The 18,788-nt window shown below is 39.4% G+C and overlaps 1 protein-coding gene across 1 annotated transcript; it reads left to right on the top strand.

Moving 5' to 3' along the window:
- Positions 1-250: 250 nt before the first annotated feature.
- Positions 251-12,944, top strand: LOC113891342 (histone H2A.V). Its single transcript, XM_027539268.1, has 5 exons — positions 251-376; positions 3,477-3,554; positions 6,228-6,341; positions 10,664-10,793; positions 11,785-12,944. Exons 1-5 carry the CDS (start codon positions 374-376, stop codon positions 11,844-11,846), a joined length of 387 nt encoding a protein of 128 aa, XP_027395069.1. The 5' UTR covers positions 251-373; the 3' UTR covers positions 11,847-12,944.
- Positions 12,945-18,788: the final 5,844 nt, after the last annotated feature.

Raw genomic sequence — 18,788 nt, 5'->3', positions numbered from 1 at the left:
GCTCTCATTGGTCAGCTCCTCCGTTCATCAGGTTGGGCCTTGTAGACAGGCGGAGAACAGAGTCTGGCTCCGCCCCCAGTCGCGCACAGGCGCGTCTGTGTAGGAGTAGGAGGCTCCGCCTCCGCGGGCCGTGTGCAAAAACAAACAGCCGTTAGGGAGGAGGGGCTGAGAGGCGGGGCCTGGTTAGAAGGAAGTGCGCGATTGGGCAGCAGACGGGGTTCAAACGAGCAAGGCGAGCGGGCATTGGCCGGGGCGGCGCGAGGCGGGCCCCGGTTATTGTCCGGGCTCTCGCGGCCGCGGCGGCAACGGCGGTCGGTGCTGCGCTAGCGGCGGCGGCGGCTCGGCGGGACCGAGGGCACGAGCGGCCGAGACCATGGTGAGGGCTGCGGGGCGGCCGGGAGGGCGGCGATGGCCGAGTGGCGCCGCTACCTGTTGAGGCGGCGGGCGTCAGGCGGCGACGACATCGGTGGGGCGGGCGTCAGGCGCCCGGGCTGCCAGCGGTCCCGGCCTCGCTCGCCGCGGCGCCGGCGCGAATCGAGGTGCGCGGGCTGAGGCCGGGTGTCCCTGAGCAGGACAACCCTCGCGGCTCCACAGCACCTCCGCTGCTGCTGCGACTGACTTTGAGTCCTAAATTGTGCGTTGGTAAGAAAAGTGCGGCTTTTTAGAAACGCGAATGGAGGGAACCGGGCTCCTTGTTAAGTTGAGAGGGAAAGGCGTTGGAGGGGGGCCGTGCCCTGCGCGGGAGTGAAGCAGTAAAGCCGAGGCGATGAGTGGTGTCCGCCCGAGCGCCCTCCGGAGACAGCCCTGCCCGAGGCTGAACCACAAACAGAAATTGTGGTTATTGTGACGTTCTCGCGTCTTAGATCTGGAGTCGACCTTGTGGATGGTAGCACCCGGGCTCTGTAACTTGTAGTTGTGCCGTTAACGGAAGCGCTTTCACAGGCAGACTCTGGCATAGATTACATCTGCTCTGTAAACTGATTTGCTCGAGCCGACAATTCTCGTGATGCTTGCTGGTTTCAAAAGGTGTCATTCGTTTAATCTCTAGCAACCTACCATATATTGGCTGTCCCTTTACCAGCAGCTAAAAATACATACACGTTCGCATGGCTAAAAATACAGGAGGCGTGGAGTTGTCATTCTTGTTTTGAAATTTTAAACGTGATGGGAAGTGAACATGTATCTGTTAAACAAATTTGCAACTTGCTTGACATCCAGTTTGCAACTTTTTCTGAATGAAATATACTCCATTGGCCTCCATAGGCATGTTTTCTACCTGGAGATGCTTAGCCCAGGTTAATACTAACTCAGTTTTCAGAATAAAAAATTTTATCGTGCTTGTATTTTGTTTCTCAGCAAACGTATTAAAATGATTGTGCGAAGTTGGGAAGGTGTGTTTATACTTTGAGGAGGTTGTGAAACGAAAGTATTCATTTACTATGCAATTTTATATTCACAAGTTTAATTAAAATTTTGTTTTTGTTGAGTATAAGAAATGTATCTGGACTCTCCAAGCCACGGAAATAGTCATTTAATTTACTGAGATTTTTAAAAACTGATTTCCTGCCTACTTCCTTAAAAAACAAATAGGTTATACAGCAAATGTAATGGATTTGAAACGGTAGGGATAGAATTGCTTAAGATAAGTAAATTGGGAAACCTGAGGAGTTTTGCAGTTAATAACTTTTTTATTGATAACTTTGTGTTTCATAATTCAGTCATAGAGAAATAATGATTATAGTTTTAGCCTCATGCACTAGTTGAGATGTTTCTTATGTTTTACATCAGGGCAAATAGAGCTGAAAAGATTTATTTGAAGAATAAGTGAAAACACATGGTTACTTGAACTGACCTCAGAAATCCAAAGATGATGCAGTATCTTTTTCTTGTATAGCAGCATGGTCAGAAATTATTAAAAATATATGAGGCATTCTTGTAGAAATCTAAAGATTCTCAGTTCTCTTTGTTAAACTTAAATCAGTCTCTCTTGCTAGATTATTAAATTTAAGACAGATACTAATTATTCATTTTTTGTTCCTGCTCCTAACAACTGCCAAGGCCTTTTATTTTTTTCCCTTAAATATAGATTTGAGAGATAAACATTGGCTCAACTGAGACATGGGGTATGGGGCATACATAGTTGATTTTTAGTCTAAAAATAAAGCATTACAAAAGGGATATGCCATTTCTACTTCACAAATACCCTCAAACAACTGGCCAGTTTTGTAAACTGATTTTTTTTTTTTTTTAAACAGACAAGAAATAGATTTAAATAGTAAAATCGAGCAGTTCAAAAGGGAGTATTGGTTTCCTTCTCAAGTCAGATCCTTAATATTCCCTCCCTAGTAGCAAATAACTTTTCTGGTGTGTTGTGTGACCTTCTAGAAGTGTATGTTACACACATACTCTGCAGTACCTCATTTTTACATAAACAAAAGCTCACTGTGCTTGCACATACCTTGCCTTTTACCCAAATATGTATTGTGATTTCTTCCATATCAGCACATGTCTATAATTCATTTGTTGAAATGGCTGTATAATATTCCATTGCATTTATATACTGTGTCCTATTTGTGAACATTCAGGTTATTTGAGAAACATTTCTATCATTTGAAAGTGTTTTTTCTTTAACTCCTTAAGAATAAGTTTGAATGTCTTTTCTTTTTTTTTAAACACACATAACAGTGACCATTTTGCAATTTTTTAAATGCCTGCCAAGTCTCTATTCCATCCTCTTCCCAGCCTCTGGCAGCCACCCTTCTGCTTTCTGTTCCTGTGATTTTGACTAGGTAGGTCGTGTTAAGTGGAATCAGACATATTGGTCCTTTTGCAACTGGCTTATTTCACTTAGCATCATGTCTTCAAGATTTATTCGTGCAGTAGCATGTATCAGAATTTCCTTCATTCTTACAGTATATACCACAATTTTCCATGATGGACATTTAGGTTGTTTCTTTTAGCTGCTATTTATAATACTGCTGTGAATAAAATAGCAAATAGTATACAAAATATGTTTGAGTCCCTGCTCTCAATTATTGAGTATGTGCCCAGAAGTGCTAGATCATAAGGTAATTCTGCGTTTAATTTTTTGAGGGTTGTTGTTTTTTCTCAAGATGGTATTTTTTTTCCTCTCAAAAGAGGTAAGTTCTGAATATTTCTATGGAAATGATAGATGCTAACATTTAAAAAATTATTTTATTATGAACTATTTCTAACATAAGAGTTACATTGATGATGAATATTCTTCAGTCTGAAATTTGAAAAATATGTTCAAATTTTTAGAAATCTCATTTTAAGTAAATATTTAAGTTTTGATTTCATCTTTATATAAATCAATAAATGGCAATATGGCATGTATATTTAAAATTGAAAGAGAATTTTTTTAGCTACCTAAAATAAAACTAGAAGAAATTTTGTTTCCTAGATATTTTTGAAATAGCATTTTTGATTCTTCATCTGGAACTTTTTTCACTTAGGCTGGAGGCAAAGCTGGAAAGGACAGTGGGAAGGCCAAGGCCAAGGCAGTGTCTCGCTCACAGAGAGCTGGGCTACAGGTAACTGATTCATTATTAAATTAATTTCTTAACAGTTGTAACTCATGACTCAAATGTTTCTTTAATTACAAAAGTGTACTATTGACCTTTGATAATGAAATTAATTGGTCAAAATACAAACAACAAAGCAACAGCCTTTTAATTTGTACTCTTTTCTAAGCAGCGACAAGTTAGGAAAACATCTTAGGCAAATTTGGTGATTTTGCTGTCTTAAAATCTGTTATTTCTAGATAATAATTATGTTTCTAGTACTTTTATAAACTATCATATTGAAGTGAGTATGCTGTTGCTTTCGTTTTGAAGAAGGTGTTTGTAGTGGTATATCAGCTTTCAGGATGAAATAGAAGAATGGACTGTCCACTAGTCCTCTGAGTCTTTCCCAATACCTTCAAATGTAGACTAAGTTATATATACTCAAGAACACTAGGTAATTTCAAATTTTATATATATGAATTGCTGCAACTTTAATCCATAAACTCAAATTTTTCTGGGTGAGTAAGAATTAATTGCCTTACATATAAGAGATACTTTTTAAACAGGAAAGTTTGAAGGCCAGACTATAAGGTAGTGATGCAAAATTTTTAAGGAAGAAGATGACATTTTCTGAATGGTACTGAAGGAAGTGGAGGGGCAAGAACTTACCCTTTATGGGTACTTTCTCTGTTTTGGAGCACCATGCAAATATCAATTAGAATTTATTTGAGGGAATTCCCTGGCAGTCCAGTGGATAGGACTTGGTGCTCTCACTGCAAAAAGCCCGGGTTTGATCTGTGGTCAAGGAACTAAGATCCTGCAAGCTGCATAGCCAAAAAAAAACCAAGTGGAATTTATTTGCAGTATCCTTACCTTGAAGTTGCAGATGGAAGACAGATTACAGGTTATTGCAGTGGTTTAGGAATAAGGTAACGCATACTTGAACTTATATGTGTGTGTGTGTATGTTAGTTGCTTAGTCGTGTCTGACTCTTTGCAACCCCATAGACTGTAGCCCACCAGGCCCCTCTGTCCATGGGATCCTCCAGGCAAGAACACTGGAGTGGGTTGCCATTTCCTTCTCCAAAAGGAACCATAAAAAGAAAGAAAGAAAGTGAAGTTGCTCAGTCGTGTCCGACTCCTTGCAACCCCATGGACTGTAGCCTACCAGGCTACTCCATCCATGGAATTTTCCAGGCAAGAGTACTGGAGTGGGTTGCCATTTCCTTCTCCAACTTGAACTTGAGTGGGATGGAAAAGAATAGAAGGCATATATATGCTCCTAAAAAATGAGAGGAGAGGTACAGGTTTGAGAGGAAGGTCAGAAGTTTCTCTAAGGCCTAGACCCTAAGGGGAGTTTGTAGTAGGAGCAAGTTATAAAATAAAAATTTAAGTGGAATCATTTGGAAATTCAGTAAAATATCCATGTGAAAATATCCAAAAGTTGTAGATTTGAGTCTAGCTTTCCAAGAGAAGTGATCAAAAGAATTACAAATTTAAAATCACTTAAGTAAAATGGGTAGTTTGTGCTATGGATGAGTTTCCTCAGTAGTGCTTGAGAAAAGAACAAATAGACATTGGTGGACTCCTCACCGTATTTGACATACTTGAGTCAAACAATGAAGACTGAGGAGTAGTCATTGTTAGAACTGTGTAATCCCTGTGGCCTGAGAAGAATGGTTTTCAAGGTCCTCTGTGTCAGACAACATGTCAATCACTGAGGATCTAAAAGGGAGTAAGGCATAGATCCTGGTCTTGGGGACCTTAGAATTAGGGAAGGAATGTAAATAGAACAGTCATGCATTTTCTTCTGAAGCATGCAATCTAGAAGTGGCTAGTAGATTTGATAATTAAAATGTTATTGTTGATCTTTAAGAATGGTGTTTAACAGAAGCCAAGTTTGGATTGGGAGAAAATGGGTGACAAGAAAGAGGTTTCAAGTTTACTTTTAAATTTTGCCTTTGAAAAGGGATGTTTAGGCTGTAAGTGGAGGCAGTTACAGTAGACTAGACTAGACGTGTAGAGACCTTTGAACTGTGCAGAAAAGGAGCCAGCAAAAAGGAGGTAATGGAGTTGTTGAATGATGGAGCAGTAAGGATGAGGAAGGTCCTTAAAGTCAGGGGGTGGGGGTGGATGTAGTCAGAGGCATAGACAAGTGGGATTAGGGTATTGTAGAAATGAGAAAGTACCTATTCTCATAAAGTAGGAAGTCACAATATTGGTTTTCTTAACTATCAGGTTACCTCTTGAAACTGAGGAAGGAAGAATGAAGTTGGGGCCTAAAGAAGGTGGTAGAGGTTCATAGTCACATGAGCCTGTTATGTGAAGGAATTAATTAAATAGAAATAACAGTTATTAGGCCCTGTGGAATGTGCAGTTGGTGACTATACTGCATAGTTTCTCTTTATTTTGTATAATGACTCCATATTATGCAGGAATTAATTTGTAAAACTGTGTTTTTTGTTTGTTTTTAAATTCTGTCTTCAGGGGGTGTAAAATTAGGCATGACCATTTGGGGCTAATTATTAGGACATACTAACTTACAACCCCAAAGAACTGTTAATTGGCAAATAATTTTGGCTTCTAATAAATGTAACCAGATTTTTTATCTTGATTTACTTATGTCATTCGGCTGTTCGTTACGTTCAGTAACGTGATGTTAAAACTTCAGTGTTTCCCATTTTGATGGTCTCTCTTTCAGTTTCCCGTGGGCCGCATCCATAGACATTTGAAGACTCGTACCACGAGCCACGGAAGGGTCGGTGCCACTGCTGCAGTGTATAGTGCTGCAATTCTGGAGTACCTCACTGCTGAGGTTAGTGGTGGAAATAATTATGTGTTGGAATCCCAGAGTTGTCCTAGACATAAATGGCTGAAACCCATGGAGTATGAGTTTGAAACAAAAAGACTCACTCTTGTTAGTTTCTTTTAATAGCAGTTTTTAGATGGATTTTTCAGCCAGTACTAGTGTCAAACAGAACTTTGGTGTGCTCACTTTTAAAGTTAGGACAATAAAGGACAGAAATGGTATGGACCTGCTGCTGCTGCTGCTGCTAAGTTGCTTCAGTCATGTCCGACTCTGTGCGACCCCATAGACGGCAGCCCACCAGGCTCCGTCGTCCCTGGGATTCTCAAGGCAAGAATGCTGGAGTGGGTTGCCATTTACTTCTTCAATGCATGAAAGTGAAAGTGAAGTCGCTCAGTTGTGTCCGACTCTTTGCAACCCCATGGACTGCAGCCCACCAGGCTCCTCCGCCCATGGGATTTTCCAGGCAAGAGTACTGGAGTGGGTTGCCATTGCCTTCTCCTAGCAGAAGCAAAAGATATTAAAAAGAGGTGTCAAGAATGCACAGGAGAACTATACAAAAAAGATCTTAATGACCCAGATAACTGCAATGGTGTGATCATTCACCTAGAGCCAGACATCCTGGAAGTCAAGTGGGCCTTAGGAAGCATCACTATGAACAAAGCTAGTGGAGGTGATGGAATTCCAACTGAGCTATTTCAAATCCTAAAAGATGATGCTGTGAAAGTATTGTACTCTGTATGCCAACAAATTTGGAAAACACAGCAGTGGCCACAGGACTAGAAAAGGTCAATTTTCATTCCAGTCCCAAAAAAAGGCAATGCCAAAGAATGCTCAAACTACCATACAATTCCACTCATCTCACACCCTAGCAAAGGAATCCTCAAAATTCTCCAAGCCAGGCTTCAACAGTACATGAACCATGAACTTCCAGATATTCAATCTGGATTTAGAAAAGTCAGAGGAACCAGAGATCAAATTGCCAACATCCTCTGGATCATCAAAAAAGCAAGAGAGTTCCAGAAAAACATCTACTTCTGTTTCATTGACTATGCTAAAGTCTTTGTGTGGATCACAACAAACTGTGGGAAATTCTTCAAGAGATGGTAATACCAGACCACCTTTCCTGAGAAATCTGTATGCAGGTCAAAAAGCCACAGTTAGAACCTACATGGAACAACAGACTGGTTCCAAATTGGGAAAGGAGTACATCAAGGCTGTATATTGTCACCCTGCTTATTTAACTTATATGCAGTTAAATCATTTGAAATCCCTGGCTGGATGAAGCACAAGCTGGAGTCAAGATTACCAGGAGAAATATCAATAACCTCAGATATGCCGATGACACCACCCTTATGGCAGAAAGAGAAGAACTAAAGAGCCTCCTGATGAAAGTGAAAGAGGAGAGTGAAAAGCTGGCTTAAAACTCAACATTCAAACTAAAATCATGATATCCTGTCCCGTCACTTCATGATAAATAGTTGGACAAACAATGGAAACAGTGGGAGACTTTATTTTTGGGGGGCTCCAAAATCACTACAGATGGTGACCGCAGCCATGAAATTAAAAGATGCTTACTCCTTGAAAGAAAAGCTTTGACTAACTTAGCATATTAAAAAGCAGAGACATTACTTTGCCAACAAAGGTTCATCTAGTCAAAGCTGTGGTTTTTCTGTAGTCATGTATGGTTGTGAGAGTTGGACCTTAAAGAAAGCTGAGCGCTGACGAACTGATGCTTTTGAACTGTGTTGTTGGGGCAGACTTGAGAGTCCCTTGGACTGCAAGGTGGAGCAGGCCAGTCAATCCTAAAGGAAATCAGTCCTGAATATTCATTGGAAGGAATGATGCTGAAGCTCCAATAGTTTGGCCACCTGATGTAAAGAACTGACTCATTGGAAAAGACCCTGTTGCTGGGAGAGATTGAAGGCAGGATGAGAAGGGGATGACAGAGAATGAGATGGTTTGATGGTATCACAGTCTCAATGGACATGAGTTTGAGCAAGCTCCAGGAGTTGGTGATGGACAGGGAAGCCTGGGGTGCAGTAGTCCATGGAGTCGCAAAGAGTAGGACATGACTGAGCGACTGAACTATACCAGCTGAGCTACTAGGAAAGCCTGAACTGAGCATCAGTAATCCATATTTTTAAGTGACTTGACAAACAAGTGTAAAATAATTTAAATACCATACTGCTAATTAAACTAATTCTGAACTATGTATATAAGCAGTAGGTGATATTTGTGGACTTCACTAATGGTCCGTCCAGTGGTAAAGACTCTGCACCCCGCTGCAGGGAGGTTTGATCCCAGGTCAGGAAAGATTCCCAAATGCTGGGCATCATGGCCAAAAACAAAAAAAGTATTGGTGAAGTTACAGGATAACTCTTAGTTAATAAAAATTTAAAGTGGAGTAAAGTTTTACCAGTGTGATCATACATTTTTTTAATGTTATATTAGTTATTAATTTGGCTGCACTGGATCTTTATTGCAGTACATAGGCTTCTCATTGCATTGGTTTCTTTTGTTGTGGAGCAGGGGCTCTAGGGTGCACAAGCTTCAGTTTTGCACATGGGCTTAGTTGTTCCACGGCATGTGGAATCTTGCCAGACCAGGGATCAAACACATGTCCCTTGCATTGGCAGGTGGATTCTTCACCACTGAACCACCAAGGAAGTCCATCACAACTCTTACTGTGATGATATGATGACATGAAATTTGGTAAAAGACCTAATCAATCCTGGTGCTCTGTGTGGTTGTACACATAAATTGCTGTATCATAACTCAGTTTGACTTTTCAGGAAATTAGATAAGTTATTTGGGCAAAAGTTCTTAATTCATGGACCATCACTTCCTCCATAGTAATCTCTCCTAAGTAAAACAAAAGGGACATCATGAGACTCCTCCAACTGCATTCCAAACCAGGAGAGTAATTTGAGTAGCAAGCAAGTCAAGTGATAGAGTTAGCCAGTCTAGTAGAAGCAAGGGGAAGATTCTTACTTGGGAAAGATGTGCTTGGGAGCTAGGTTGAAAGGTTTAGGTTTAACCTGTGTGTTAATTATCACTGCTGTCATTTCATTAACTTTACCAAATCATTTGTTTTCCCATTGGAGATTTACCATTTACTTTAACATTGATAGTGTCAACTTTACTGTGTCACAAGGAGGGATTTTTGTGTAGGTAATATTTTTGTTGGTACTAGTTAGGAGCCTTTCTCCTCTATCACTTTTATATCAGTTTTTATTAATATTTGTTTAGCTGCAGGCTTTTCAGAAAGGTATGCATTTTGTTCATTTATGTGAAGATACAGGCTTCTGCTTCAGAACGTTCATGTCCCATCTGAACTCCCATTTTCTTTATTCTTAGGAACTTACGACTTTTTAGGTTAAGATTAAATAATAAATATACACATTCACTTACACACACGAGCATATACACATATGTAATCAACACGTGTCTTCCACATATCTAAGTTTGGGGTTTTAGAAGTAAAGGAAATACTGAAATGTGAGTTTGGAGGTAATTAACTTTTCAGTGTTCGTTTCACACTAGAATCACTTGCAAAAGCTTTCAAAAGATGGTGGTGCCTGACCTCACCTCAGTCTACTCAGGGTTGCAGAGGAGAATGGAATAGAGAGTGCTGGTGGTTTTTAAAGCATACTGATTGTTCCATATGTTATACCAAGGCTTTCCACCACTCTGCTTAAATCAGGAGACTCTGTGGAGTTAGTTTTGTATTGTTTCCATCAAAAGTTTTATAATGCCAGTACAGTCTATGGATGAGAAAAGAGAAATGCAGTTTTATGGCCAGCTGGGACTTTGAAATTACTCTTGCTGAAAATTCCCATTATAGAATAAAGGGCTTCTGGCATACTGCCTACATATTATAAAGCCCAGCGGTGTTAGAAATTCTGAATAAGGAATTATCTTTATACTTTTAAACTTTTCTACAAGTTGTAAGCAATAAATTCCAGCTGTTAAGGGCTATGAAAAATTAGACTACTCGGGTATATTAAAATATAATCATTTTCTAGATGTTCACAATTAGAATCTTGGCTAAGGGATAATAACACTTATTTCTTGCTATAGAAGTTGATGATTTTTGCTCATTTCTAGTTATTTTGCAGAGAATTAATATAAAAGGACCAAATGAAGTACTAAGAGTTCTATAACCTTACTGTAGAAATTTGGAAATAAATTATTGTTGGTTTATTTATGTATCTTTTGTGTTTTATGTGTAGATGCTATAGTGATCTTTTAGCTATAATTGCAAGTCTAAACAGAATCCTTAAACACTTCACCCTTGTTTGATATGCTGTCTCATGGGTGCTTTGTAGGTGCTGGAGCTGGCAGGTAATGCATCCAAGGATCTCAAAGTTAAGCGGATCACTCCACGCCACTTGCAGCTTGCAATCCGTGGTGATGAAGAGTTGGATTCTCTTATCAAAGCTACCATAGCTGGGGGTGGTATGTATTATTTACTCTTCAACGTAGACGTTATTGGCCTTTATGACTAATACGTAATTCAGATCAGTGATCCAGTACTGAGAACATAGAAGGTTAAATTCCAAAAGTGTTAAATCTTACTATTCTAGGCTTCTTCTCATGATCTGAATATTTCTTCTCCACATACAATGCTGTTTTTGAAAGGAAGTTCTTTAGCTAAATTTCATAGATGAGATTTGAAACCAAGTGTTTAAAATATTTTCTGTATCCTTTAAACTGTGTTTGAAAAAAATCATCTTGAGAAATTGCATAATGTGATGCTCTTGAAAGTCAGACTGAGGGTAACTGAATGAGTCAGTTCTTCATCCTTTTTGGATTACATTTGGAGAACCTCTTGAAAGCCGTGGTTACTCTTCTCAAAAAAAAAAAAAAGAAAAAAAAAACAAAAAACAGAAAATCACACCATTTTACATACAGTTTTAGAGGGGGTTCCCAGACCCCAAGATGAAGATCCCTTGGTATAGATACTTAAGTAAACTTCATTCTAAGAGAAAAACAAATACCGTATATTAACACCGTATGTGGAATCTAGAAAAATGCTACTGATAAGCCTATTTACAGGGCAGGAATAAAGATTCAGACATAGAGAATGGATTTGTGAACACAGTAGGGGGAAGGAGAGCATGGGAGGAACTGAGAAAGTAACATTGACATAGATACACTACCATGTGTAAAATAGATGACTAGTGGGAAACTGCTGTATAGCACAGGGGTCTCCGCTCCGTGCACTGTGATGACCTGGTGGGGTGGGAGAGAGGCTCCAGAGGGAGGGGATATATGTATCCTTAGAGCTGATTCACGTTGTTGTGCGGCAGAAACCAGCAGAGCATTGTAAAGCAGTTATCCTTCAGTTAAAAAAAAAAATCTTCATTCTTTGTGAATTGTTCTTTGGGGTTGAGGGCCTGAACTGATAGTTTTTCTACTAATACCGTTTCATTTCATTTCATTCTAGGAGTGATCCCTCACATCCACAAGTCTCTGATTGGAAAGAAGGGACAGCAGAAAACTGCTTAGAGAGCTGTCGTAACCAGCCCTCTTCCTCCCTGTCACTGTACTGTAACGGGACAGAAGAAATAATGGAGTTATGTGGAATTTTTAAAACAGTTAAATGGAAAACCATAGACAATTACTGTAGACATGATAAAAGAAACATTTGTACGTTCTTAGAATCGAAGTTTGATAAAAGTACCTTTTCATGTGGCAACAGTTGTGTTGATTGGCTAGGTTTCTCCCTTGTGTTTTATACAAAAATGGAATTGATAAACCATTTTTTAAAAAAAATAACTTGTCTCAAAACTGTTTGTGCTGTGTTGGAAATACTTTGCTCATCCTTTGAAATTTTTAATATTTCAAATTGGTTATATATTCAGAAAAATCAGAAATTGGGAATCTGCTTCTATCATTGATACCATATTATATTGGATCTTAGATGCTACCTATTTGTAGTATATACAATTATTTTACATACCACTAAAAAAAGAAAAACTGCCAATTAAACCATGATATGCCATCAATTATAAGATGCATCCAAATTTCAGAGATCTTAGAATATTTCAAGAACTGATGAAATACGTGTGAAATTATTTGAATTAAATGAGTACTTACCATATGGCAGGTTCTGTACTAAGTGCTTTACTGATGAAATTTTATTACCCCCATCTTAAAGGTATGGAAACTGAGGCTCACAGATGTTAAATGGCTTGCCAGAAAACATTTATCCAGTAGATCGAAAAAGGCAGAAGTAGGATACAAACTTCGATTTGGCTGACTCCAGAACCCACACACTTAAACCTAGAATTGAAGATTATGTAAGTTGTCTGCTTTTGGCTTAAAATTCCAGCTTTTAGTGATCTTTTATTGGTACAGTAATATTCAGTAATTTGTACAATATTTTAAAAATATTTTTGTCAGTTTCTAAGTAACTATTGTAAGATTTAAGTTAGTGTACCAGTTAATGGTCCATCAGGAAATTATATTTTTTCTGCCTGGAAGTCTTCATTGACAATGGAAATTCTTGAATGTTTTCTAATACAATACCAGTATAAAACTCTCATTTTTAAAAACTTATTTTATTATGGAAATTTTCAAAAATAAAGAGAATAGTATGATGAACCCCCGTGTACTCATCCTCCAACTTCAGCAGTTATCCTGTGGTCAATTTTGTTTTACCTATATCCCTCCTCAGCCCTCATGTTGATTAGTTTGAATCCCGTTCCAGGCATGATTAATTTTCATATCTACATACTTAAGTATGTGTCGCTAAAGAAGGGGTACTTTTTAGACTATAACCACAATACCATTATTTTAAGACAGCTAAGACATTTTGTAATACAAATATCCAGTCAGTATTCAAATATTCCTCATTGTTTCCTAATTTTACAGTTGGTTTGTTTGAATCAGGATCCATACACTATGTCTCCATTTTACTGATAGCTCTTCAGTTTCTCTTTAATCTATAGGTCTCTTTTTTTTTTCCTTAAAATTCAATTTTTGAAGAAACAGTTCTATAGGATTGTCTCTAAGTGTGGATTTTACTGAATCTTGGCACACATTTTGAAGAAGCTTCTATACTGAGAAGATCTACAGTTATCATGTGTGAAGTTTTGTAGTTTCTAGAAAACAAAGTAGCAATAGAAAAGGCAAAATAATCTTAACAGAATTACTAGAGTTTTAATAGAGTTCTCCAGAGAATTGCTTCAAATTTTGGTAATGTAATTATTTGCTATGTCCTGTGTTGCCAGGATTGTATTTTTGTTTTCTAATGGAAGAAAACTAGAGCAATTGGGCCAGGTTCTTTGGGCCTCAGCCTCACATTTGGTCCATCTTGCTGCATCTGTACACCACTTCCTCCTACTGGCTTGTTGTAAAGTGTGTCCCAGCCATCATATTTCATCTGTTGTACCTTCACAGGTAACTAGGAAGGGTTTATGTGTGTGTGTGTGTGTGTGTTTTACATGTTTTTTTTGTATGTGTGTGTGTATTTTTTTTTTTTCCCTGACACTGAGTGGCATGCAGGATTTTAGTTCCCTGACCTTAGTTCCTTCAGGATGGACCTGAGCCCATGCTTCAGGAGCATAGAATCTTAACCACTGAACTGCCAGGGAAGTCCCAATAATAATTTGAAGTGAGCCAAATTTGGTCATACTTCAGAATCCATGCAGGATTGGTTCCAGGACACCTCGGATACTCAGATCCACAAGATGCTCAAATTCATTACATAAAATGGCGTAACACTTGCACACAAGATTGGACCATCTTCCCAAATACATTAACTCATCTCTGGATACTACCTAAAACACTGTAAATACTATATATAGTTTTAAATACAGTGTAAATGTTCTGTAAATAGTTGTCAGCGCATGGTAAATTCAAGTTTTGCTTTCTGGAAATTTGTGGAATATTTTTCTCCAATATTATTTTTTAATTTGGCTGCACCAGCTCTTACTTGCAGCATGTGGGATCTAGTTTTCTGACCAGGGATGGAACCTGGGCCCACTGTGTTAGGAGAGCAAAGTGTTAACTGCTGGACACCAGGTTAGTCCTTCCAATATTTATTTTTGGTTATGCTGGGTCTTCACTGCTGAAGGCATATTTTCTCTTGTTCTGGAGGGTTGGGGCTGCTCTCTAGTTGTGTGGGCACTTCTCATTGTGGTGGCTTCTCTTGTGGAGCACAGGCTCTAGGGCATGTAGATTCAGTAGTTATGCACAAGCTTAGTTGCCCCTCAACATGACTTGTCCTAGACAAGGGATTGAACCCATGTCCCCTGCATTGGCAGGTGAATTCTCAACCAATGGATTACCAGGGAAGCTCCCTCCCGAATATTTTTGCTCCATGATTGGTTGAATCTGTGGACATAAAACCTGTACCCCAATGTTCATCGCAGCACTGTTTATAATAGCCAAGACATGGAAGCAACCTAGATGTCCATCAGCAGATGAATGGATAAGAAAGCTGTGGTACATATACACAATGGAGTATTACTCAGCCATTAAAAAGAATACATTTGAATCAGTTCTAATGAGGTGGATGAAACTGGAGCCTATTACACAGAGTGAAGTAAGCCAGAAGGAAAAACATAAATACAGTATACTAACACATATATATGGAATTTAGAAAGATGGTAACAATAACCCGGTGTATGAGACAGCAAAAGAGACACTGATGTATAGAACAGTCTTATGGACTCTGTGGGAGAGGGAGAGGGTGGGAAGATTTGGGAGAATGGCAATGAAACATGTAAAATATCATGTAGGAAACGAGTTGCCAGTCCAGGTTCGATGCACGATGCTGGATGCTTGGGGCTGGTGCACTGGGACGGCCCAGAGGGATGGTATGGGGAGGGAGGAGGGAGGAGGGTTCAGGATGGGGAACACATGTATACCTGTGGCGGATTCATTTTGATATTTGGCAAAACTAATACAATTATGTAAAGTTTAAAAATAAAATTAGAAAAAAAAAAAAAACCTGTGGATATGGAGGACAAACTATACTATAGATTTGTTTTAAAATTAATGTTTTTGAAATTTGAAATATTTAGTACAGGTAAAAGGAATGTGTGATGAGAGTCCTCTCTGCCCATAGGCCTTCACCCCTCTACCCAAAGACACCCACTGGAAAACATTTCTCTGTATTCTCCGAAGGATATATAAAAGCACAAAGATACACTTTATTCTGCTTTTTTACAAAAACTATCATGTTATAGGGCTTCCCTGATGGCTCAGTGGTCAAGAATCCACTTGCCGATGCAGGAGACTTGGGTTTGATCCCCGGTCAGGAAGATTCCCTGGAGGAGGAAATGGCTACCCACTCCAGTATCCTGCCTTGGAAATCCCATTGACAGAGAAGTCTGGCGGGCTACAGTCCTTGGAGTCACAAAAGAGTTGGACACGACTTAGCCTAATCACAACAGTATATGTTAAATTGCATTCTACTGCCTTTTTTTTTTTTTTTCACCTAAAAGTCTAGTTGATGCTATTCTGGAGACGCACTACCTTGTTTTTTAAACAACTACATCCTATCTCATTATGTCAGTGATTTTTAGCCAGAAGGCAGTTTGAAAATTTGTGGGCCTCTGACAATAGATGGGGGTAGTGCTGGATGTATTACAATGCTTCAGACTGCCCCACTGATTTCCAATCATCATGTTTGTGCATGTGAAAAATGCATCTAAGTCTAAACTCCATTTTACGTGTTAACACAAAGAGTTTCGTTTTGGGTTGAAAATGTGAATATCCCTGACACTTCCCAGGCCTCTAACTGCTTTGTAATCTAATGGAAGCATAAACTTTAGAAAGGCCTAAAGGCTCCTGGAATTATGTCAAAGAGACACAGAGGTCAACTTAGGGGGGCTTGTACTAGTCAAATTTGGGATGATTTGAACATCAAAAATAATGAGTGCAATCATAATACATTGAATGAAAATCCTTGAGTCTATTGTGATAGGAGGAGGGAGGGAGAGATTAAAAGATTTCTCAGTTTTTTGCAACCACAGAATAATTGATTCAGGGGAATTCCCTCGTGGTCCAGTGGTTAGGACTTCATACACTCAACTGCTGAGGGCATGGGTTCAGTCCCTGATTCCCTGACTAGAGAAATAGGATCCCTCAAGCCATGTGATGCAGCCAAAAACTTTTTTTAATTGATTCAGGTGAAGACCAGTAATTGATATTGAAATAAAACAATCAGGTGAAAGATCTGGGAACAGAGTCTTCACACAGACAAAGTACCATCCCACAGGTTACCTACTCAGTAGGAAGTGTACAAAGTACCTTTCCAGTGGAGCAGCTGATGGTCTGTTGAGTCTAAGCTCATATGCCAACTGACAAGAGGCAGAATTAACAATATCTGATTATATTCTTTGCAGCCAAAGATGGAGCTCTATACAGTCAGCAAAAACAAGACTGGGAGTTGACACTCAGATCATGAACTACTTATTGCCAAATTCAGACTTAAAATGAAGAAAGTAGGGAAAACCGCTATTCAGGTATGACCTAAATCAAATCCCTTATGATTATACAGTGGAAGTGAGAAATAGCTTCAGGGGACTAGATCTGATAGAGTGCCTAAAGAACTATGGACAAGGGTTTGTGACATTGTGCAGGAAAACCATCCCCAAGAAAAATGCAATGGCAAAATGGTTGTCTGAGGAGGCCTTACAAATAGCTGTGAAAAGAAGAGAAGCAAAAGGCAAAGGAGAAAAGGAAAGATATACCCATTTGGATGTAGAGTTCCAAAGAATAGCAAGGAGAGAGAAGAAAGCCTTCCTCAGTGATCAATGCAAAGAAATAGAGGAAAACAATAGAATGGGAAAGACTAGAGACCTCTTCAAAAAAAATGAGAGATACCAAAGTAATACTTAATGCAAAGATGGGTACAATAAAGGACAGAAATGGTATGGACCTAACAGAAGCAGAAGGTAGAAGAGGTGGCGTGGTAGGGGGGTTCAGGATGGGGAACACGTACACCCGTGGCTGATTCATGTCAATGTATGGCAAAACCACTACAAAAAAAAAGGTGGCAAGAATACACAGAAGAACTATACAAAAAAGATTTACATGACCCAGATGATCACGATGGTGTGAAGACTCATCTAGAGCCAGACATCCTGGAATGAGAAGATAAGTGGGCCTTAGGAAATATCCCTACGAACAAAGCTAGTGGAGGTGATGGAATTCCAGCTGAGCTATTTCAAATCCTAAAAGATGATGCTGTGAAAGTGCTGCACTCAATATGCCAGCAAATTTGGAAAACTCAGCAGTGGCCATAGGACTGCAAAAGGTCAGTTTTCATTCCAATCCCAAAGAAAGGCAATGCCAAAGAATGCTCAAACTACTGCACAATTGCACTCATCTCGCACGCTAGCAAAGGAATGCTCAAAATTCTCCAAGCTAGGCTTCAACAGTACATGAACCGTGAATTTCTAGATGTACAAGCTGGATTTAGCTAAGTTAGAGGAAGCCAAGATCAAATTGCCAACACCCGTTGGATCATAGAAAAAGCAAGAGAGTTCCAGAAAAACATCTACTTCTGTTTTATTGACTATGCCAAAGCCTTTGACTGTGTGGATCACAACAAACTATGGAAAATTCTTCGAGATGGGAATACCAGACCACTTGACCTGGCTCTTGAGAAATCCGTATGCAGGTCAAGAAGCCATAGTTAGAACCTACATGGAACAACAGACTGGTTCCAAATTGAGAAAGGAGTACATCAAGGCTGTATATTGTCACCCTGCTTATTTAACTTATATGCAGAGTACATCATGAGAAACGCTGGACTGGAAGAAACAAGCTGGAATCAAGAGTGCTGGGAGAAATATCAATAACCTCAGATGTGCAGATGACACCACCCTTATGGCAGAAAGAGAACTAAAGAGCCTCTTGATGAAAGAGAGTGAAAAAGTTGGCTTAAAACTCAACAGACAACTAAAATCATGGCATCCGGTCCCATCACTTCATGGTAAACAGATGGAGAAACAATGGAAAGACTTTATTTTGGGGGGCTCCAAACTCACTGCAGAGGGTGACTGCAGCCATGAAATTAAAAGATGCTTACTCCTTGGAAGAATAGCTATGACCATCCTAGACAACATATTAAAAAGCAGAGACATTACTTTGCCAACAAAGGTCCATTTAGTCAAAGCTATGGTTTTTCCAGTAGTCACGTATGGATGTGAGTTGGACTATAAAGAAGGTTGAGTGCCAAAGAAGTTTTGAACTGTGGTGTTGAAGACTCTTGAGAGTCCCTTGGACTGCAAGGTGGTCCAACCAGTCCATCCTAAAGGAAGAGTCCTGAATATTCATTGGAAGGACTGATGCTGAACCTGAAACTCCAATAGTTTGGCCACCTGATGTGAAGAACTGACTCATTGGAGAAGACCCTGTTGCTGGGAAAGATTGAAGGCGGGAGAAAGAGATGCAGAGGATGAAATGGTTGGATGGCATCACGGACTCAAT

This window comes from Bos indicus x Bos taurus, chromosome 4 (assembly GCF_003369695.1).
Source record: "Bos indicus x Bos taurus breed Angus x Brahman F1 hybrid chromosome 4, Bos_hybrid_MaternalHap_v2.0, whole genome shotgun sequence".
Lineage (NCBI taxonomy): Eukaryota > Metazoa > Chordata > Mammalia > Artiodactyla > Bovidae > Bos > Bos indicus x Bos taurus.
Note: the sequence above shows the minus strand (reverse complement) of the source record. Positions and strands in the feature narration are given on the sequence as shown.

Bases quoted from the DNA above. Each gene is read 5' to 3' on its own strand.
- LOC113891342 (XM_027539268.1), top strand. The intron at 3,555-6,227 runs GTAACTGATTCA...TCTCTCTTTCAG, and splicing joins CACAGAGAGCTGGGCTACAG to TTTCCCGTGGGCCGCATCCA. The intron at 10,794-11,784 runs GTATGTATTATT...ATTTCATTCTAG, and splicing joins AGCTACCATAGCTGGGGGTG to GAGTGATCCCTCACATCCAC.